The following is a 23,089-nucleotide window of genomic DNA, read 5'->3' on the forward strand; positions in this document are numbered from 1 at the left end:
CAGTCCCGCCCTCACAGCGGTGCTGTACGACCTGAGCCGCCAAATCCCTCAGCTCAAGAAGGACATCCAGGACGGCTTGCTGAAGATGCTGTCCTTGGTGCTGATGCACAAGCCGCTCCGACACCCCGGCATGCCCAAAGGCCTGGCTCACCAGATGGCCTCGCCGAGTCTCACCAACATCCCAGAGGCGGGGGATGTGGGGGGCATCACGCTGGCCCTGCGCACGCTGGGGAGCTTCGAGTTTGAAGGTTAGAACCCCGGACAGTTCCATCTCAACGGTCACTGGCTACCAAAAATACAAAGATGTTTTTCTCCAGATTTGGCAAAATAAGCATTTTCTTCTGAGTAATAGGATTAATAACTGTGAATTTGTCTGTTTATTGGTCAGAAATAAGATGAGACGGTGTGTTTTTATAGACAAGGAGAAACTTTTCATTTCATGAAGTGATTAAGTTATTTTTGTCATTGAGCATCACCTTATTGAGACAACAGGAAATGTATTACAGGTAGTTTGCATCTGCAGTTTTCTACTTCAACTGTGAAGGTTTGCCTTTTGATCATCATTTTTACCTTCTTTTTTTGTACATTTTTAAAGTTTAGTTTAGTTTAACTCGACAGTAGCAGTTATAGAAAAATAAAGACTAGAACCTGAACTCTCCATCCGACCTCTCCTCCAGGACACTCCCTGACCCAGTTTGTTCGCCACTGCGCCGACCACTTTCTGAACAGCGAGCACAAGGAGATCCGGATGGAAGCGGCTCGCACCTGCTCCCGCCTCCTCACGCCCTCCATCAACCTGATCAACGGCCACGTCGTCAGCCAGACCGCCGTGCAGGTCGTTGCAGACGTGCTCAGCAAGCTGCTGGTTGTTGGCATCACTGATCCAGGTAACATGGTTGGAGGACATCCGGGATGTCCAGGGCGGCGCCGTCAGCCCATAACCACAGCGATGATGACCTCGCCTCATGTCGTCATAGATCCAGACATTCGGTACTGTGTCCTTGCCTCGCTGGATGAGCGTTTCGATGCTCACCTGGCCCAGGCGGAGAACCTCCAGGCGCTGTTCGTTGCCCTGAACGACGAGGTGTTTGAGATCAGAGAGCTGGCCATCTGCACCATCGGCCGCCTGAGCAGCATGAATCCCGCATTCGTCATGCCTTTCCTCCGCAAAATGCTCATCCAGGTATGAGAGCGTTTCCCGCCTCGTCTGAAATGTTTAGACTTTAATTCACAGAGAAAAACATCCAATCCTCTCCACAGTCCTTCATCTCATTCATCAGCATGAAACCCTCTTCACTTTCTTATCACAGCCTCCTGCTCTCCAGGAAATGAATCCGCTTTTATTTGGTTAAATCAGTAAAGTTTTTTTTGACATTCAAAGGATTTTGGACTGTTTGGTTAATTTGTCAAACAATAAAGGAAAATATTTGACCCCTCTACCATTTGTCATTGAATAATTGGGGAAAATCCCCAAACTTGAAGGTTTTTGCTGCCAAAGGTTTTATGTTGATTTCGTTTTAGTCTGAAATCTTTTGCTCCAAAATAGTGATAAAGGCGTTCTTATTTATGTCACCCCTTTGTTGTGTAAATATGAGCGTTGGTGAGGGATGATGGTATGAATAGTTGTTCTAAATGCAAATAATAAATTAAACCTTTGTTTAGAGTTTCTGATGTTTCCGTTTTCTGCCTGTAGAGGGCAGCAGAGCTGACGTTCCAACAACAGAGACTGTTTTTGCGGAGCACAGAATAATAAATATGTCGTCAGAAATGTCGTGTTCTTGGAACCGTCGCAGATCCTAACAGAGCTGGAACACAGTGGAGTCGGCAGGAACAAAGAGCAGAGCGCTCGCATGCTGGGTCACCTGGTGTCCAACGCCCCCCGCCTCATCCGGCCGTACATGGAGCCCATCCTTAAGGTGAGACCCTGCAGCTTCTCCACTCTGACGCTTTAGGGGTTCAAAACAGGTTTGCTGACGTTCATCGTCGTGTCTGCTTCTGTTTCCAGGCTCTCATCCTCAAACTGAAAGATCCAGACCCAAACCCAGCCGTGGTGATTAGTGTCCTCGCAACGATTGGAGAACTGGCTCAAGTAAGAACTTGTGTTCCTCTGCGTTTTGGGTTGTTTTGATGGTGAAGACATTGAATTCACATGATTGGATGTTTCATTTTTCTCCAAAGCAGAGCGTCATCCCTGCTCTCAGATGTTTACCTCGCTTTACCTGCCAAGGTATTACAGTAGTCAGGTGGAGGCAGGAAGGGCCTGCAGGGCATTCAGAGGTCGGGGTGTGTGTGAGGAGCAGCTTTTGTGGACGGAATGAAGGGGCTACAGAAAAGAGAACGGTCTGGACTGTCCTGCTGTTCAAAATAAGAAATCTGCAAAAATTTAGGATTGAATTTGCATAAAGGATTCTTTGAAGAAAGAAAGAAATGATCAAAGTTGACCATAAATAAAGTGAAGACAGCACAATAAAAGAATATAAAGGGTTTGTGAAAAATGCAAACGCCGGGTATGAAACCAGAAGAGTTGTGCACCACAGCACCAACCAGGTGCAGTGGACGGGACATATAATCCTGGAATATCTTGAAAAATTAAGGATTTGAACCAAAAGGACCAAAAGTCACAGCTGGAAAGATCAGAACATTTGAAGAGTTGAATGGTTAAAATAGCTACAAAATTGTAGGAGTTGAGCGGCAAAAAGTGGTTTCCATTATTTCAAACCCTATAGCGTTTTGGAAGAACTGCCAGGTGTGGACACCTCAGACATTGAACGGCGCCTGTCCCTGCAGGTGAGCGGGCTGGAGATGAGGAAGTGGATGGACGAGCTTTTCCCCATCATCATGGACATGCTGCAGGACTCCTCATCGCTGGCCAAACGGCAGGTATGTGAGGGAAACGGCTTGATTAGCTGCTGCAGCCGTCTTTCTGGATCTGCTCACCCACCCTGCCTTTCCTGCAGGTGGCGCTGTGGACATTGGGCCAGCAGGTTGCCAGCACGGGCTACGTGGTGGAGCCGTACCGCAAATATCCGTCTCTCCTGGAGGTGCTGCTGAATTTCCTCAAGACTGAACAAAACCAAGGGATCAGAAGAGAGGTATGCATGGGGAGGGGGCCGTGACACCCCCCCCTTTTCTGTAAACCAAACTAAAGACTTCAAAAAACAAATTATACAACAAAAAAAATACCCCCCCCACACACACACCACAGCATAAGCCTTAAAATGACCCAGAAATAAAACTCGTCATAGAAATAGAACTGAAATGGATAAATGTGGATAAATTATATTTTGGGGATCCACCCCCCCCACTGACCGACCCAGGATGCTCCAGGAGTCGGGAGGCGTTACAGGGAAACCTCCAGGAGGAGAAGCCACTAAAGCGGATTTTCTTTGGAATATGCATGATGGCGGCCTCTCTCTGAGGTCAAAGGTCAATGAAACTTTGTGGTGGTGGGTGCAGACATACCCTGGTGGCGTGTGTACGAAATGTCATGAAGATTGCTGAAAAAAAGTTTTCTTTTTCCACGTTGTGGGCAAAATCCCCACATTTCACGGTGTGTCATACGGTAAACGGCGGGCACTTGTCTAGCGCCTTCCTACCTTCCTCCAAGGCCCAAAGCACTTTCCAGTCACGGACGCTTTGGCCCACGGCTCCGCTGCCCAACACCGCCGCCAGCCTTCCACCAGAGGCAATGGGGGTGGGAGTCGAACCTGCGCTCTTCTGATCAGAGGACTACCCAGCGCTGCACCACGGTGGCCAAGCTGTAGGTCCTGTGGCCATCCCATAATAATCTTCAAACTTGTCCACACTGCTGCAGAACAGAGTAATCCACTTGTTGATGACTTCATGGTGTCAAACATGGTTAGTTCCAGTTTGATTCTGGACCGGTTCCTGCAGGAGCGTCTTCTCGTCTCCAGACGGAAACGTTGGTTTCTAACCAGGAAAATCCTCAGGAGCAGATCAAACAAACGGAGATGGGAAATGGTTTACATTGAATTCATTCATCTTGGATGATTTTCAAACTCTTCGGGGTTTGACTTTTGTTCCCTGTTGTGCCGCGGACTCTAATAATAGTAATAAAATGATGAGCGTGTGACGCCGCTGTTTCCCTCCAACAGGCCATCCGTGTCCTGGGTCTCCTCGGAGCTCTGGATCCTTACAAGCACAAGGTGAACATCGGCATGATCGACCAATCCCGAGACGCTTCGGCCGTCAGTCTGTCCGAGTCCAAGTCCAGCCAGGACTCAGGTAGGCCCCCCCGAGCGCTGCTGCTAATCACAGGACGGCTTTTCACTGAGATCCTCCATGTAGATCAGATCAAGCTTTTATTTGCATTCCTGCAATTTACAACAGTATCAAGTTTTTACTGCAACATCTGGAAACTTCTGGAAATGATCTGGAGACGTATTTAAACCTGGCTGGGACGTGTGACCCGGCAGCGCCGCTGAGAGTCTGTGTTTGCCTTGGACGGCTTCAGTTTGTCACAGTGGCTTTGACATCCCAGAAAAACCCATCAAGCCTTGAGGCGCTTTGACGAAGGCTGAATTCAGAGGGAGCGGGTGGCCTGCAGGTTTCTCCAGTCTGACACATCAGAAGTCTGTGGGCTGAAGTGAGTCGTGGATCCTTCATTAGATGAGCCCCCACCTTCAAATAACGGTCTGATTTGATGATGGACTCGTATGGAGGGATATTTGTGCCACCACGTTGCACAAAAAACCTCCTGTGGTGCAAATGAAAAATTGGAAATTTTTCTTTGCTTATAAAATTTGGATTTTTGCTTTCAAAACCTTTTTTATTTCCAAATTCTTTTTTTTTTTTTTTTTTGCTTTCAAATTATTATTTTGCTTACAAAAGTTTTTATTTTTATTGTTTACTTGTTTTTTTTACTTTCAAAAACTTCTTTTCAAAATTTTTTTATTTTTTTTTGCTTTCCAATTTTTTTTTACGGCTGTTTGATGGCAGCTGTCACGCTAAACTGAAACTTATGAGAGCAAAATCAAAGAGGGCAAAAGTGAGATGAGACACAATGCCTGCTAAAACATTTGTGTTGCAAATGCAAAAATATTTGTTAAAATAAAAAAATCTTTGGAGAGCAACAAAGATATTGTGGGGAAAAATTGAAAGCAAAGTGAATAGACTCTTCCTATTGAATTTAAAACCAGATGTGTTCACACCAGTGTTGTGGCTTTGCAGTTCAACCCGGGATGCAAATGTCCGTAGAAAGCAGCAGCTGTTCAATTATAGTTTAAGCCTCTTTACAATGAACAAATGACCTGATCTCCATCCAGGAGGCTGAAGGTTTCATGCATCTGCTTTAGCTAAAAAAATGGAAATAAGCTGAAATATTTCAACCAAAACTTGTATGAAATAATTGTTTTCATATGATCCTCCAGGTAAAAATACAGTTTTACTCCTTTTGAGATAACTTGTTGTACTACAGCGTACAAACATCGGCGTGATGGTGCTGTTTATAGAGTTTATTTCCCACTTATACCATGGTCCGGGTGAATACTTGATTCTGATTGGCTGCTGGGTGTGCATTAAAACCTGATACCCGCACGGTGAAAAAAGAAGTTCCGGTCACCTAGCTCAGTGGTCCCCAATCACCGGGCCCCTTGGCACCGGGCCGCGGACCGGTACTGGGCGGGGTGCGGAAGTTTTGGCACCGGGACGCACAGAAAGAAAAAATAATTTCCATTTTATTGTTTTTTTTCGAAAAAAACGTTTTATTTTGAAAAGTGACCGGATTCTCTCTGTTACATCTGTAACACGTAACGCACGTCAAAGTCGCTACACCAAACATCACGTGATACACACCTTGCGTAGCACCTCAAACCCCCCCCCCCCCCCCCCCCCCCCCCCACCGGTCCGCGGTAAACGTGCCTTGCGTTGTACCGATCCGCGGTGACAAAAAGGTTGGGGACCACTGGCCTAGCTTAAATGTTTTCTGTCACTGCGCCCGCTTCTTTAAAACAACCTTTTGCTTCATCATTTGGACAACACCGTAAACAAAGACATGAACCGACAGAAAAGTCTGCAGAACTCCTGAGGTTTCAGGTCCTACAACAATAAAAGGTTCCCAAAGAAGAAACGTCTTAAGCATGTCAGATATTCCAGTGGAACTCTCATTCTGATTGGGGAAAACCACAGCTGAACAAAAGCTGAGCAGGCTGCACTATGGGGGCAGTGGTTGGCGCCCTCGCCTCACAGCGAGGTTTGAATCCCAGCTGGGACCTTTCTGTGTGGAGTTGGCATGTTCTCCCCGTGCATGCGTGGGCTTCCTCCACAGTCCAAAGACATGCTTCAAAGGTTAATTGGGTATTCTGAAGGGTGCTGAGGTGTGTGTCCCTGCAACGGACTGGTGACCCATCCAGGGTGTACCCTGCCTTTGCCCACCTGTAACCCTGCTCTGGCAGCTCTGTGACCCCCAAAGGTATAAAGCAGTATAATCCATGAACCCCCATGGATGATGGGGGTTTGTCCTGCATTAACTTTAGTGTTCTTGTTACTAGGTTACTAATAAAACCCACAGAACCATCCTGTCCTGCCAACGGAACCTCATACAGTTTCCGGATCTTTGACTGAAGGAGCATTTGCTTTTTACACAACACTTGTTGGTTGATTGTTTTCAAGCATTATAGTCAAAGTGAGTAAAAGTTTTCACAGATTTATCAAGCTTAATACAGAAATAGATACAGACATTTCTTAATTATGGTGATCATTAACTTAAGTCAAGTAGAGTTTGAGTTATTGCTTAAAAGGAGCAGGAAGGAGTGAGTTTATATAACACCCCCCCCCCCCCCCCCCCCACACTGAGTTCTTCATTTGAGAGTTTTACAGTTTTTGTGATCCGGTTCTGATCCGATAGATTCTTTTCAAGTTACTAAATCCAGTGGTTATTGATGATTGATTCTCTTCAGAAAACATTCATTCATGATTTCAGTAAACAGTAACCGTTATGTAATAATCATTGATTATTAGAACACATGATCACATTAAACCAGTAATTATTGCTACACATTGCAGATCAATAAAGAAAATCAATAGTTATTGATTGTAATTCAGACATTTCAGTAATCATTATTACACATTAAAGTGTAATACTTATTGGTTGTAATTAAAAGAGCTTTGATTATTTCACCACCATCAAGTTCACACGTGGATTTGGAATCATTCAATCACCTGTTGATCCTTAACTCCCCTTATCTTTATATCGTTAAATCAGAGTTTCTTTCTACATTTTCTTGAATATCTGAACATTGTTTGAGCTCATTACTGAACCCGTTCCAGAGTTTAGTGTCACACACCGACACACAGAAACTCTTCTTTGTGGTTCTTATCAGTTTGATCCTGAAGTTCCTACATCCCCTCAGTTTGTTCCTCCTTCATTTTCTAACAACTGTTTCTGGATATTCAATGGTAACGATTTCCCAATGACTCTGTATAGAAGCTGTTGGTGTAAAAACCAACAAGGTCATCCAGCTTTAAATGTCTGGATTATTAAAATAAATAGTTTGTATGATCAAGACATCTGGCTTTATGTACAATTCTGACGGCTGGTTTTTGAATTTTATTGAATTTTATCTCATTAAACTTTGATTTTCTATTTTCTGTGATTATTGTGCAATTTAAGAGGGTTTGACAGGAAAGTCATCATGGTGCTTAAGTCCCTCCATCCTGAACATCCTAAATTTAATACAGCAAAGATAAAAACTGTACATCTGTCTTGGGTCATGCGTGTGATGGATATGAAGACTGCAGGCTTTTGCTTGTCTCTTCCAAGTACGCCACTTAAACTGTGACCTTGGAGAAAATGTGAATGGTTTTACCATTTAGTTCTGAGAGTAAACAGACTGTGACCAGAACGGAGGGCTTGCATATCTGTTGGCAGATCTGTGAGGGTCGCTTTCTGGAGCACAGACAGTGTTTGAGTCACGTGACACGCCGCTGAAGAGATCAGCTCCTCACTTTGCTTCAGCTGATGTCTGCTGCAACAGACTGCAGCAGCGCGGTCCGCTCTGAAAGGGTTCTCTTGTTACAGCAGGAACCAGGCAGAGCTTTCTACGACACTGCATACTCCCTGCAGCTCTGCATGCTTTATGAAGCTCTGCATGCTTTCTACAGCTCCGCATACTTCTTGCAGCTCCACATACTTCTTGCAGCTCCACATACTTCCTGCAGCTCTGGATACTTCCTGCAGCTCTGCATGCTTCCTGCAGCTTGAAAGCTTCCTGCAGCTCTGGATACTTCCTGCAGCTCTGCATGCTTCCTGCAGCTTGAAAGCTTCCTGCAGCTCTGCGTGCTTCCTGCAGCTCTGCGTGCTTCCTGCAGCTCTGCGTGCTTCCTGCAGCTCTGCGTGCTTACTGCAGCTCTGTGTACTTCCTGCAGCTCTGCATGCTTTATGAAGCTCTGCATGCTTTCTACAGCTCTGCATACTTCCTGAAGCTCTGCATGCTTCCTGCAGCTCCGCATACTTCCTGCAGCTCTGCATGCTTTATGAAGCTCTGCATGCTTTCTACAGCTCTGCATACTTCCTGCAGCTCTGTGTACTTCCTGCAGCTCCACATACTTCCTGCAGCTCTGCATGCTTTATGAAGCTCTGCATTCTTCCTGAAGCTCTGCATGCTTCCTGAAGCTCTGCATGCTTCCTGCAGCTCTGCGTACTTCCTGCAGCCCCGCATGCTTTCTGCAGCTCCGCATGCTTTCTGCATGCTCACTTAACCACACAGATGCTTCTTTATGTGCTGCTTATCAATGATGTTCATTTTCCTTGGAGGGCATATTTTAGTGTTATTATTATTATTATTATTTTAAGGAAAGAAATTGAATGAATTCATACTTTTAATTTAAAATTGATTTTAAAAATTATACTAGTATTACATTAATTAAAATAAGTAAAATAGAAAAAAGTACTTAATCAACTTTTGTGAAGAATTCTGCTGTTCATGAAGTATAGTTGTAATAAAACATCAGAGGTTCAATTTCCACACAGAAGTTAGTTATAATAGAGTCCAAAAATGATCAGAATATTTTAGATCATTCTGATTAGAAACTTCAATGTTTTTGTGGTTTTCCCAGTAAACAGCAGTGAAATGCTACGCGTTCCTTGCAGAGTGTGTTCATGACTTTTCTCACAGCTGTTGTGTTGGTTTCTGTTCTAACACATCCAACCTTCTCCCACCAGCGGACTACAGCACCAGTGAGATGTTGGTGAACATGGGCAACCTGCCCCTGGATGAGTTCTACCCTGCGGTGGCCATCGTGACGTTGATGCGCATCCTGAGAGATCCCTCCCTCTCCAACCATCACACCATGGTGGTCCAGGCGGTCACCTTCATTTTCAAGTCTCTGGGGCTCAAGTGCGTTCAGTTCCTGCCGCAGGTCATGCCCACGTTCCTCAACGTCATCCGCGTCTGCGATGCCAGCATTCGTGAGGTATGCTCGCCTCCAGAGGCCGACTGCCATGGGAATCTCGCCCGCTAAGCCGGCTGCGCTCTTCCTCTCCTGCAGTTCCTCTTCCAGCAGATGGGAATGGTCGTGTGTTTTGTGAAGATTCACATCCGCCCGTACATGGACGACATCTTCACCCTTATCAGAGTGAGTCACTACTCTCCCTCCCTCCAATCTCTAAGCAAACACCATCCAGCCTGATGTTTTCCTGTGAGTCGGACACACAGCATGACGGAGTCTGGTGTTGAACTCACAGACATGTTAGAGCTGCAGTGTGTCTGACGGGACGAAAGCTGATGTTACTTACAGTTGTCTTTGACTCTTTGAGAATTATTTCAGAAGTCCTGAGCTTTGGTTGGAGCTCCATCTTTTTCCCGCTCAGCCCGTTGGACTCATCGGTTTAGAGAGGAATAGTGGGTTAGTCCTCATGGTATGACGTGACAGAACTGTGAAAGAAATGATGCGGGACTTGTACAACATCCTCCCAAAGATGCACTTTATTAGGCCGGCTCAGAAAAATCCAAAATGTATCGTCACCTAGAAATGGTAAGGAGCGCCTCAAAAAAGACGGTTTGCTCGCAGTCAACCTCAAACTGTATGTGTGCGTTTCTGTTGTCGCTGTTCTGTCAACCTGAGTGATGCGTGCATCACAAAACAACTGCAATAAATTGTTACCTTAAATGTACGTTAAACATCCTAATCCAGTCTTTGGTGTTTGGTGAATCATATGGACCCCTGCACGTCGTTTACCAATCGAATGAAGCCCTTGAATGTCAGACGCCCGCCTCACATGTAGACGTTGTCTATTTGAAGCACATATCGCACAGCACAAGCTTTCCTCACATCGTGCAGCCCTAATCCAGCCATCCTGGATTGTTTTTTTTGGCAAGACTATCTTTAATCTTGCTCCCCCTTTGAGCAAACATTTAACCGTCACCACAGACTCAAAAACTCCCCAACATTTGCGTGCACCTAGTACGCGGGGAAAATGAATTTTGGGCGTAGTGAACCTCAAGAAGAGGCCGCTTATCTTGAATTTTCTCCCCAAAAAAATCGTTTTATTTATTAGTACCAGCCACAAATTTAAACTGGGGCCTTCTGTCTAACACCTCCTAACTCCTGGAGCATCATGGGAAATTACTTTTGGGGAAAAATGTTGGCTATAAAGTTTGTCGATTTTGCACAGCAAGCTTGCAAAAGTGGCGTTCCCCAATCACTCACACATTTTTTTAACCAGAATTTTGTGAAAATGTAATACATGAATTGTTGGCTCAAACTGAACGAAACAATATAACACACAATATAACCATATTAGGAATGTCGGCATGGTCAACAAAAACTTTGTGCCAAGGAAATCCAAAGTTTAATTTTGCCAATTCTTCTACAAATTCCATAGAGTTGTTTGGCTCCACCAGACGTTCAAAAATAAAATGGTTGCCATGGAGATCAAAACCAATAGAAGAGCCACCATTTTTAAAAGATTCTGTCGAATGCAGCTCTGACCAGTTGTTTTTTGTTTTGCTATTTGTTCATGTATCCCAAGTTGCAGCTTCATTGCAGAATTGATCACAAATATTGCACATGGCAGGTTTCCCTGCCGCCGAAGTTTCTGTGCAGCGAGGTAGAAATGTCCTGTAGCCATTTCAGTTTTTGGTGGCGCCCTGACAGACGTTAGCAGTGGCAGCGGTTCCTCCTGACGGAAAGTAATTTACAGAACTATACTGCTGTGCTTCCAGTCCCAAAGACTTCATAAATGGGGCTGAAACAAAGGATCTATTCATTTTCTGCTGCAGTTCACAGCTGCGGCGTCCAGATGAGGGGACTGGTATAGCTTTTCAAGATGTACTTCCACTCTGAAGTCTGCTGCCACAGGCGGCAAACGCAGGAAGTTGGGGGCTGCTGGAGACTTCTGGTCGTCCACGAAACCCCTTTGCCAGATCGCGCAGCAGAAGCTCATCGGCTGAGCGACAGACTTTTATGCCTCCACCTTCACAGGAAGTGATGTCGTTTCAGCTGCACATTAGTTTTAGCCTTACATTTTTAAAGAGCAGAGGGCCAAACTGTGAGTTACTTATGGTCATTCCTGCACTTCAGTGCAGAAATTCCTCTGTCACAGCCTTACATTTCAGCTCTCAGGCCACGTTTTTGCCGGATGTGGTTTTGGGGGCGATGGACCTTAACCGCTTGATTGGTCTTATTGTGGTTCAACAAACACAAATGAAGCTTTGGGCTCCTCGATGGTTCCCATAAAAAAGACGCTGCTTCACCTTTCAGGATGATCACCCAAGACAAAAGAAACTGACCCAAGACTCAAACTTCCTCCTGGCCGAAACCCCCCCCCCCCCCCCCCCCCTTGGAAAAAACTCCACACTGTTCGTCTGTTAAGGAGCACTGACTGTATGTGAGAACCGGACTGAGAGGCCCCTCCCCCTTGGCGTTCCAAACAGGATGTGGCTTCAAGAAGCCAAAATGGTCAGAAGAACCGTTCTGGATCTAACTTTTCTGAACATCTTGATAATCCTCATTTTTTTTCATAAATATTTTTTCTGTAGTTTAAGTTATCGAACGTTTGACAGATTTTGTGTAGCCCACCTTCAAGTGGTAGGGGTGTGGCCTTCCAACAAGCTCACTCCTGATTGGCCAGAAGTGGTGGCCATAGAATTGATGACTCATAGCGACTCAGACCAATCACTACTTGCTGACGACGTCTGGCTCCAACATCTAATCTATCCCACAATTATGCAGACTAATTGACTTTTCTTCTTGTATCTCTATTTCTTTGACGTCACCCTGATGGACAAATATCTGTTATGAAGACCTCTCCAAGGCTTTATTCTTTATTTTTTTACCCTCCAATCAATCTATAAATTAACATCTTAAATGGATTTGATAGTTCTATAGTCTTTTTCCTTTATTTTTATCTCTGAAAATAGCTTCAAATCAACAAATCACTGAAGTTCTATGTAAATGTTAAAGTATTAAGACACACAGAAAGACTTCAAAGTACGAAATTCTCTTTACGTTGATTTTATTGAAGCGTTTATTTTGAGGCATTGCTGTGCGTCAATGTGATCGAACCAAGAAAAGAAGCAGCAGGTTCCCAGGGTTCAAGATCCTCAACAGCAAGACAAAAATAAACTGAAAGGATCCAATCCTGCCTTTAAGTTTGCACAGAAGCGTCTCAGCATCTTGTGAGGATCTCCTGCAGTTGTGTGGATCCAGGCTGGAAGGGTGTGGGTTGTGTTTGTGTCGGGTTGTGTTGCCGTTGGCGTTGGGTTGTGTTTTGTCTTTGTGAGGTTTGTTACCAAATGCTGGTCTGGTCCGTCTCCCGCTGTAAACGGGACAGGGGAATGAAGAAAGATCACAGGCTGTTGGCATTTAATGTTAAACTAATGTTTGTGTGATTCAACACTGAAGAACACAGCAAATGACACCAGAACTGGGCTTCTGTGCTGCAGGAGTACTGGACTCCCAACAACCCCATGCAGAACACCATCATCCTCCTGATCGAGCAGATTGTGGTGGCGCTCGGTGGAGAGTTCAAGCTCTACCTGCCTCAGCTCATCCCACACATGCTGCGCGTTTTCATGCACGACAACAGCACCGGCCGCAGCGTAACCATCAAGGTGGGTGTTTCCGCGTGCTGGAGCTCTGTGCTGCTGCTGTTGAGCTGTGTTTTCTAACGGTCCTGTGAGGTTTTCTCCAACTGTGGTATCTGTCCGTGTATAGATCTATGCACTGAGCCTTAGTAGGTCGGTTCTCCTTCTTCCTGTCACCGAGACTAACATGCCTGCTGAGCAGCTCCCTGTTGGAACTGACCCCAGCAGGGACCTGCAGCATGCACAGCAGTCCTGTGGGGGCCCTTCCTCCCGCCTGCATGTGACCCGTAACAGTCCTAAGATGCATCCATGAGGTTCAACCTCCAAAACGTCAATACAGGTCTTTGCAGATTCCGTCCAGAACAGTTTCAAATGGTCCTCCTTCACTCCATGCTCCTGCAGAACCACAGATCAGTTTACCGCCAACTTACTGAGGCTCTGACCAGAGCCAGTCACCCCCCCCCCCCCCCCCACCAACCCCCAGCTTTAGTGCATCAGTAAAAACTCCATGGACCTGCAGCACTGCAGCTTTACTGGAGTTTGTGGGAATCCGTTTGGTTCTGTCTGGTCTGCAGAGTCTGTAATTGCAGTTCATGGATTCACGGGGGCGGCAGAGGGGGTGTCAGGTTCTGGTCCAAAGGAAAAGGAAAACAAACTTTTCCATTTTTTTCAAATCTTTTTCAGCTCCCACCCCCACCCCCCCCATCCTACAGCATATCCATAAATACTCGTACGCCTTCACTTCAGCTTCCTGCCGTCTCGCCATGTGCCCTTTAGACATAGGCTGCTGGGGGGGGCAGAGATGCTGGGAGGGGGGTTGTCTGCAGCATACGTCATCCTTTTAAGACCCCAGAGTGTCTGCATTCTTCACACAAGGATTTTTACTGTAGAACCAAAAAGGCCTATACTGTTCTGGAAAGTTTTCCCATGATCCTTTGCTCCTCTCATATCACTTTTACCAGATGAACCAGAGTTTATTTCAAACCATATATTGAACTTTTTACAGGATTTGGATGACTTTAGAGTCATTAACTCTTCCTTTGACTCCTCGTGGGGGGGGGGCGGGTGAGGGGTGTGTGTGTGTGTGGGGGGGGGGGGGGGGTTTGGAGTCTTCATCCATGTTGTTCTTGCAGCTGCTAAATGCCATCCAGCTGTTTGGTGCTAACCTGGACGACTACCTTCACCTGCTGCTGCCCCCCATTGTCAAACTATTTGATGCCCCCGACGTTCCCCTGCAGGCCCGCAAGTGAGTTCTGACTTTCATCCCATATGGAGTGACATCTCACGTTGTAGTGGCAAATGAAAATATTAAATATTTGCTTTCAAATAAAATGTTTCCGTTTGCAACACAAATGTTTTCTCATGCGTTGTGACTCATCTCGCTGTTTTCCTATCTTTGATTTTGCTCTCATAAGTTTGTTTAGCTGACAAAGCTGCCATCAAACGGAAAAGAAAAATTGAAAGCAAAGAAAAATAATTTGACAGCAAATATTTAATATTTTTATTTGCAACCTGAAGAGTTTTGTGTGCAACGCGGCGGCATAAATACAGCTCCATAGGAATGCCGTGTTCCCTCGCTGTATCGCGGTCCACCTTTCACCGTCTCGCTCTTTCACAGACTTTTATTCTGGAAAATGTTGGATCCTTTTATTATTGTTTTTTAATTTTGCATTGCGTTCTGTGTCCTGATTGGCTGTAGACTTTGTCAATCAATCCGTGTCATTGGCTAAATCTTCGATCATGATCAGATCTATGTTTCTGGACGGTTTTTTCCATGAAGGTTTGAACTTTGAGAGTCTTTAACCAAAAGAGAAAAGTGTGGAAAATGTTGAGGTCTGCCTGAGAAGAGTGTAGAAAGTGTGCAGCGTTGAGTTAAACATCTATGCTGCTTCACAGATTCATCGGTCGCGGGTCATTTTTAGGACGTATGCCTGCTAAAACGAGGGAACGCTGTAAATGAAAGTAAACTGTGACGTGAGAAGAACCAGGTGTGGATGATACGGAGCTAAAAGCAGGCGTTTCCTGGTGGTTCCTGTTCTTTCATGTAGAGAGCGGCGCTAAAGCGCCTCAGATAGCTCTGTTTGTGAGCACGTTTTCATGTGAACCGGATCGGTTTCCTGTTTTCTTGTGTGGTTCAGGGTTGCCTTGGAGACCCTCGACAGGCTGACGGAGTCCCTGGACTTCACAGACTACGCTTCTCGCATCATTCACCCCATCGTTAGGGCGCTTGACAGCACTCCTGAGTTACGGTCCACCTCCATGGACACCCTGTCCTCACTGGTTTTCCAGTTGGGAAAGAAGGTAGGCACATTGGTCCCTGGAGTGTGCTGTTATTCTGTAGGCCGGCCTCTACTCTGTTGGCCAGACATGAACCAGGTTTCCGTAACCCTCCTCAGTCTCTGCTACTTCCTGCCAGACTAATGATGTCACAGACTGTTTGCCAGCAGGGGGTGTTGTTTATGAGAGTGGATGAGGACACATGTACCCTGGGCTCTCAAGACCCTTCTCCTCTTCACTCTTTTTATTGTCCTGAGGTCTAACCTCAGAACCACCAGGCCTCCTTCCAGTCATGACTGGCAGCAAAGCCACAGGAAAGGCTTTTGATCCGTCACTCATGGAGGTTGCATGTTAGTGCCGCATGGCCCTCTATTTACTTTATGGAGAAAGGAAAAAACTGTAGCTGGGCCCACCGCATCAAGCATGTGTAGTCTTTGTTTACATGGCCTCTCTTTCTGCTTATTTTCAGTACCAGATATTTATCCCCATGGTGAACAAAGTGATGCTGAAGCACAGGATCAATCACCAGCGCTACGACATTCTCATATGCCGCATTGTGAAAGTAAGTTCTTCTGCTTTCTGGAAATGTACTCAGAGTTATTGGGACTGAATTTGGGGGATTTGTCTCCGGTTCCCGGAGGTCCAAATATCAGGACGTAAACTTCTCCTCGGGATTTGACCATGAATGTCTTAATCTAAAGAAGAGATCTTCCCTGTCAGCTTCTCCTGGAGGTATTGATGTCTGGGAAGTTCAGCAGAGATCCTGACTGCCCATCTTTAATGAAAATGTTGTTTTTAACACGTTCTTGTGGTTATGGAGGATAAAAGACTAAATTGCATTTAGTCTTTTTGCATAAATTGCATAAATTTTTTTCTTTATTCAAATCGTCGTGAATCTGGAGCAGATAAAAACATGCAGTGTGAAAAAGATCGTATGTGTGACTTAGAAAATGCAATGGGCGGAGCCACAAGCTCCCAGCTCCGCCCCTTTCTGACCATCCACTGTCAGACAAAGGGATCCATAAGCGTCTGTGTTTTCCTGGCTGAGGTGGAATCTGGATCAAACTGGACAGCTGTCCAGTGGTAATGTTAGGTGGGGGGGTGGGGGTGGGGGGGCTGTAGGCTAGCTGGAGAGAGTGTAAACACAAAACTCTCAACAGACGGCGGGGTTACCCCGTGCCAACAGTCCCGTCACAAACTCAGAGATGAATTTCTGATGAACTCCTGCTGCTCTGCAGAAACTATGTCCTAGAAGGCGACGCAGGTTTTTGGTTAAAAGCGGCATCATCATCATCAGCACAATGAAAAAACTACTGGGGACGCTTTGCAAAATAAATCAGATGATCGGAGTGGGACTTTAAAAAACGTCTTGAACTCCTTTTTATTGCTAGACTTTTGGCAGCAGGCGCCTCCGCTCGGCTGGAGTGTTTTAGTCTGTTTTTAACCGTTCTTATTTTACTCTGTTATATACTTTTACATTGAACTACTTTCCTATTTAATCCTTTTATCCTTTAATTGCCTTTTGTTCTTAGTTTTTGCCTCGGCCGCCGTCACGTTAGGGCGCCGTAGACGAAGCGATAGATGGATTTTTGTTGATTTGACGACCTCAGCCGGAAACGCTGGTCTGCTCTGGCTGTGATGTGTGATGACTCTACCATGTGTGCTGATGCTTGTGCGGCGTTTGCGCTCCTGTGGTCACCGTAGGGCTACACTCTGGCAGAGGAGGAGGAGGACCCTCTAATCTTCTCCCATCGCCAGCTCCGCGGCAACAAAGGTGACGCTCTGGTCAGCGGGCCGGTGGAGCCGGGCCCCATGAAGAAGCTGCACGTCAGCACCACGGCACTTCAGAAGGTCAGACGCAGGAACTGGCGTTCTCTCATTATTTACGCTTTGGTGGTGAAAGATGGCAGACACTCGGTTTGTTTGCTGGCAGAGCTGCAGGTGTAGCCGCCGTTTCCAGTAAACGGGTCTGAAGCCACATTTAAATCCCAGCTTTGCTTACGAATCAAGTGATCGATGCAGATTGGAGTAAAGCTTTTTCACATAAGCAGAATGGCAGAAGGAGAGCAGATGGGACACAGAGTTAAAGCATCGGAATCTGAGGTCTGAACCAACAGTCCTCATCGTATTTCCACAGATTGGATGAGTTGTGTTGAAACGAAACGCCTGAGCAAAGACCATCTGTGATGTCGGTGTCTGGAGAACGTGTTGCTCCCACAGTTCCCACAGCCGTCTGTAAAAGATCTCGTCTTCCCCCGCGCAGGCCTGGGGTGCCGCGAGGAAGGTGTCCAAAGACGACTGGCTGGAGTGGCTGAGGCGCCTGAGCGTGGTTCTGCTCAAAGAGTCGTCTTCTCCAGCCCTGCGGTCGTGCTGGTCACTGGCGCAGACCTACATCCCACTTGCCAGGTATGGAAGGGCCGTCTGATGTTTGAACTTTGACCTGCAGTTAAACTGCATCTTAAAAATAAACAATCGTCTTTTATTAGTGCACCAAGCAGAAGTGATTTACACGTGTAAACAGGTTTCAAATGAGTTCATAGCGTGGTGAGTTCTGCACTCTGATTGGCTGCTGGGTGTGTATTAAGGTTTAATGGCAGACAAAGTGTACATTTTCAGAAATTGACGCACGACATGGAAGCCTGAACCAGTTGCTTCCGCGAAGCAAAAGAGATAAATATTAAACCACTTTTTAGTCCTTTATGCTTATTTTTGTTGGTTTGTATCGCTTTTTTCACAAAAAGTGGAGATGGTCAGGTGTGCCGTGGGAAATTGCCTTCATTAATCATTCACTGATCTAAAAACATTTCCCATCTCCAGGATATCAGCTCTGTGTTCATCCAAACAAGCCCTGATAAAACACTGAGTAGTTAGGAATATGAAAGATCATAAAATACTTTTTTCTTTGTATTTATTTGATTCTATTAAAGATATTTTGATCAGAATGACGGTACCGTGATTTAGCTGCAGCTTCAGGTGTTTTCTGAAAAGTCCCGCCCCTTTAACTGTCTCCACCAATCATTCATGGAGGCTTAATCACACGTCATCAGTCTGACCAATCAGAATTGTTAAAATCTTCACTTCCTTGTTCCGATTCTGCTCGTAAAGTCTCTCAGTTCCAACAAAAATACCAGCTAAAGCTCGTCTTTAGAGGTGTAGCTTTCCACAGAATCCGGTGTCAGACCGTGGAACAAGAGAAGTCTGGTCTGGTCTGTCTGCCACTACATCTCCCATGATGCATTGGGTTAAAGTGACAGCGTCTCAGCGCACAAGTCTTGCTTTGACGTCTTGGAAACGCAACAAACACGAATCAAACTGTTATTTAAATTATATAACTTAACATTTGTTACATCTTTTAGAAAAAACAGCTGCAACGTCCAGTTTTTTCTGCCCCAATTATCACAAAAATGGATGTGATATTGTGGAGGGACTGTAGATCAATACAGACTGAGTTTCTCCTCTTTTTTTTTTAATTTTGGGATGCTGGTGTTCTGCAGGATTTTTGTCAGGGATAAAGTGTGCCGTGGCTCAAAAAAGGTTGAAAAAACACTGAAATAAAGCATCAGATCAGAGAGAAAGTTCTCCTCTGACTGCTTGTTTTTGTCCAGATGATGAAGAAAAAGTTTGTTTTAAAGAAGCCGGCACAGTGATACAGAACATTTAAGCTACGTGACCGGAACTACTTTTTTAGGTGTGTGGTTATCACTGTGCGTTATCACTTTGTAATGCACACCCAGCAGCCAATCAGAATCAAGGATTCACCAAAGTCTGCTTTTAGTGAAAAAAGTGATCCAAACAAAAACAAAAAATAAGAGTAAAGGACTAAAAACTGGTTGTATATTTATTTCTTTTGTAAGTGACCGTGGTATAAGCAGGTTAAAGGCCTTCGAAATGTGCATTATCAGAAATTAACGTACAAAGTTAGCCGTCGGCCATTAACCCTTTGCTTAAATCATGAACGTTAGGAAGCAGAATTCCTCAGAGCAGAGCTGTGGCAACCAACCCTGGTTTCTCCTGGTTTTCTGGGCTCCACAGAGACCTGTTCAACGCGGCGTTTCTGTCGTGTTGGTCCGAGCTGAGCGAGGACCAGCAGGACGAGCTCATCCGCAGCATCGAGCTGGCTCTCACCTCGCAAGACATCGCCGAGGTCACACAAACGCTGCTGAACCTGGCGGAGTTCATGGAGCACAGTGACAAGGTGAGAACCCACGGAGAGAGCTGAGGCTCAGAGCTGCCTAGCAACAGCCAGCAAATCTGAAGGATTTAGAAGAGAGGCAGAAACCTGCTCATCTACTACAGGGAACCTCTGACTCCTGTGCCTGATAGTAAAGGTTTTAACACAAAGTCCACCAAGAGGGTTCTAAATACTTACTTCCCTCAGTGAACTGAGAATAAATGTTTCTAAATCCTTAAAGTGGATTTTTGATTTCCTTTGGGATTCTCTGTGTCACTGTTCAAATGAACCAACCTTCAGGATGACAGACTGCCAGCAGGCAAATCTGCAAAACCAACAAAGGATCACACTCTTATTTCCTCCACAGTATTTTCTACATCAACACAACTACGGACCACAAACACAAAGGTGTGCGTGAACACTGCACTCATGCCTTTTCCAGGGGAGCTGAGGGCTTTTCCAGATGTGAGGAGCTCATAACCGACAGCTCATTCGCTGAACTTCCAGCACCGCAGCTCAGATCGAGTTACCGCCTTCCACTTTGCTAGAGCACGAGCGGCGCGTCGCACGCCGTCCTGAGTGCAAACCAAAGCCATCGGAACAACAGCAGGACTCCTCGTGCTGCAGTTCTTCATGCATCTTAACTTTTCAAAGGACAGGAGAGAAGATCGTAAAGCAAGAAGCTTTAAGCACTTTGTTGCCGCAAACATTTCCAGATGGAAACTTCCTTGTTTGACCACACAAGTCGAAGCCATCGGCAGCTCCAGCATCTCTGTTATTTAGCCTTTTAACAACGTTGAAGCCGTCATATCCATTTTATTGTAATTTGAAGACAACTTGAATCAGAATTTGCAGTTCAACCTGATAAAACGGCTCATTCTTCTGTCATCTTGCTCTTTCAGGGCCCTCTGCCTCTGAGAGACGATAACGGCATTGTGCTGCTCGGGGAGAGAGCCGCCAAATGTCGCGCCTATGCCAAGGCCCTTCATTACAAAGAGCTGGAGTTCCAGAAAGGCCCTTCTCCTCTCATCCTGGAGTCTCTGATCAGGTAGAAGCTCCTCTGATCCCAAAAACCTAATGAGAAGAAGAATAAGTAGAAATGCTGTAGTGGTTCCTGAAGCAGCTGGACAGTCCTCAAGGATCCAGGTTCTGGTGTTTGCAGTGGTTCCTCTGACGGCTTTCCCTTCAGCACCAGAACTCATGCTCTATTGGATCGTAATTTCAGCTGCTTTATGAACACAAATGAAGTTTGAACGCCTGAAGCGGGAAATGTGCTCCTGGATGTTCCAGACGAGTTTGTTCAAAACGACACTGCAAAAAGACGCAGCCTAAAACCAGGAGAAGTTCACTCATTCAAGAAGGAAATCATTAGAAAGTGATGGACAGTTGATCGTATCAACGTATACGATATTAATGGAATTCAACACAAACATTTAAAGTAATAAGCACACAAAAACCGACTTCAAAGTGAATGTTAAGTTGCCTATTAATATGTATTTTTTTTTGCTAGTTCTGAACAAATAGTTTGTATATCTTGAGTTTTATTAACTTAATTATTTATGTTATAGTGACAAAAAACGAGTGTAAGAAGTGGAAATGACTAATTTTAGAATAAAATGTGAACAAACATGCATCATAATAAATGCTCAGTCATAAAATATGCTTAGTCATATTTTCTATACCATAATGCTTAGTCATACAATCTGAAAATGTCATTTCTTAGAACATAAATCTACATTTTTGTTTCCAAAATAATGACCATGAATGCCAGTCTAAACTTTAAACGAGATTGAACTGAAAATTACATTGAAATCTGAGATTTTTTGAGTCTTAAATCCCATTTTTATGATGTCAAGAGTCTGGATTAAAATAATTTTGACCCTTTTTAATAACCGTTTCCTTACTTCTAGCTCCTAATGGGACTAAAAAATTCTCCTCTGTGCTGATTTAAGAAAATCTTGGAAAGCTGTAGAGCAAAGAGAAGTTGGACCAACTACAAACCTGCTCAAACATCTTAAATGTCTAAAACCTGCAGGTATCAGATGGTCTGCAGTGTAGTTTTGCTTCTGCTTCAGGTAGAAACACAGAAGCTCTTTGCTGAAGAACAACCGTAAACTCCAAATAAAGCCTGAGGAATGTGACAGTGCACTTCCTCCTGCCCTACCGCCCTGTGATACATCCGGTCATCTTTTCCTTCCCATTTTCTTTTTCTCTCGTGGACGTTTGGCATGGCACAGAGAAATGTGTTTTCCAGCCATCTAATTGGAGCCGTGCCTTCTTTTCATCTGCGAGCGTCTGGCCTTGTGTTTTCGGTGCGGCCTGTTTTCAATTTCTCGGGGGCCTTGATGATGATGATGAACGATGGGAGCCAACGCTCTGCCGTTATCCCCATCTGGTTCTCACCTCTGCCGGGCTTCCCATAAAAGATTCAGGCCTCCGTACGGAAAGCGGTGCAAAGGCTGAAGCATCAGAAGACGCTCCGCTCTGCTCTGCTCTGCTCTGTGTGGAGGCCTGCTTTGGATTAAATGTGTTGGCAAAATGACTTTATTTTTCATTATTTCTAACTCCTAAACTTTTCCTAATGGAATCCGTGTTTTCTAAAATGTTCCTGAAGAATATATTTACGTCTAAAGATGTTGGTGTTTACCTAAACTTTAGGGGATCTGTTGCTTTCAGTATGTGGTTAGTCATTTCATGGGTTGATATTACGTAGTGAGGTCAGCTGACCTAACTTGGTGTTCCCTGGAAAACGGTGTCAGGTTTTGTGACGTGCAGTGGGCAAAGTCTCGCCACCATATCCTGGTTGGTTGTTGTTGTGGTCGTTCTACAGTAAAGGTCAAAATTCTGTGTCTGGGGGGGCTTGACCTTTCTGAACGCACCAAAACATTGATGGATCTGACTGCTCTGGTTGTGAAGACACGAGGCTGACGGCAGCCAGACTTCCTTCGTTCAAAGCTTTTGATTGGCAGATTTGGTGTAGCCTGGTTTCAAGGGGTTCCAACAAGTGGACTCCTGATTGGCCAGAGTGGTTTCCATAGAAAGTGACTCAGACCAATCGCTGCTTACTGACGATGTCCGGCTCCAACATGGCAGCATCCATACGGCGAGAAAATGGCAACTGTCTTGACTTTGTTGGGTTGGAGCTGGTTTCTATGGATGACGCCACACGTGTTCAGTCCAGCTCTCCCATACCCCCTGTGCTATTCAAGGTACGTTTGTGTTTGGAGTTGGGTCATCTAGACCCACTAGACAGAGCTCTGAACCTTTTTTCTTCAATGATTTGTGATCTTCACTGGTGTCCATGGATTACATGAAATCTTTCCACCTTTATCCACCTTTGTCATGGTGGATAAAGCGGCTTTGACGATACCTGGGACTAGGGTTGGGCGATGTCCCTTAAATTGGCCGTTGACGATGTTTGCTGTCAACCATCGGGATGGACGATGACATCGTCGGGGGGGTATTTTTACATTTTTCGTTCTTATATAACTGCTATTCGTTTTTATTTGCCTTTTTCATTTTATTTCCCAACTAATGACTCATCCGCGATGATCCAGTATAAACTGAGGGAAGTGACTTTAACAAAAAAAGTAAC

General features: G+C 45.2%; 1 protein-coding gene across 1 annotated transcript in view; it reads left to right on the plus strand.

Annotated features, from left to right (window-relative positions):
* The window catches only part of mtor (mechanistic target of rapamycin kinase), a 62,197-nt gene that overhangs the window by 4,849 nt on the left and 34,259 nt on the right, over window positions 1–23,089 (plus strand). Inside the window, exons 11-28 of the mRNA XM_023956308.2 lie at window positions 4–248; window positions 678–887; window positions 978–1,183; window positions 1,794–1,916; window positions 2,006–2,089; window positions 2,788–2,880; window positions 2,958–3,092; window positions 4,116–4,245; window positions 9,182–9,432; window positions 9,508–9,594; window positions 12,906–13,073; window positions 14,180–14,292; window positions 15,185–15,347; window positions 15,793–15,885; window positions 17,028–17,174; window positions 17,587–17,729; window positions 19,356–19,518; window positions 20,397–20,542. Of these exons, the coding sequence (XP_023812076.1) occupies window positions 4–248; window positions 678–887; window positions 978–1,183; window positions 1,794–1,916; window positions 2,006–2,089; window positions 2,788–2,880; window positions 2,958–3,092; window positions 4,116–4,245; window positions 9,182–9,432; window positions 9,508–9,594; window positions 12,906–13,073; window positions 14,180–14,292; window positions 15,185–15,347; window positions 15,793–15,885; window positions 17,028–17,174; window positions 17,587–17,729; window positions 19,356–19,518; window positions 20,397–20,542 (2,700 nt within the window). The remainder of the gene's footprint in view (window positions 1–3; window positions 249–677; window positions 888–977; window positions 1,184–1,793; window positions 1,917–2,005; window positions 2,090–2,787; window positions 2,881–2,957; window positions 3,093–4,115; window positions 4,246–9,181; window positions 9,433–9,507; window positions 9,595–12,905; window positions 13,074–14,179; window positions 14,293–15,184; window positions 15,348–15,792; window positions 15,886–17,027; window positions 17,175–17,586; window positions 17,730–19,355; window positions 19,519–20,396; window positions 20,543–23,089) is intronic.

The sequence above is a fragment of the Oryzias latipes genome, chromosome 7 (assembly GCF_053564925.1).
Source record: "Oryzias latipes strain Hd-rR chromosome 7, Olatipes_Hd-rR_3.1".
Lineage (NCBI taxonomy): Eukaryota > Metazoa > Chordata > Actinopteri > Beloniformes > Adrianichthyidae > Oryzias > Oryzias latipes.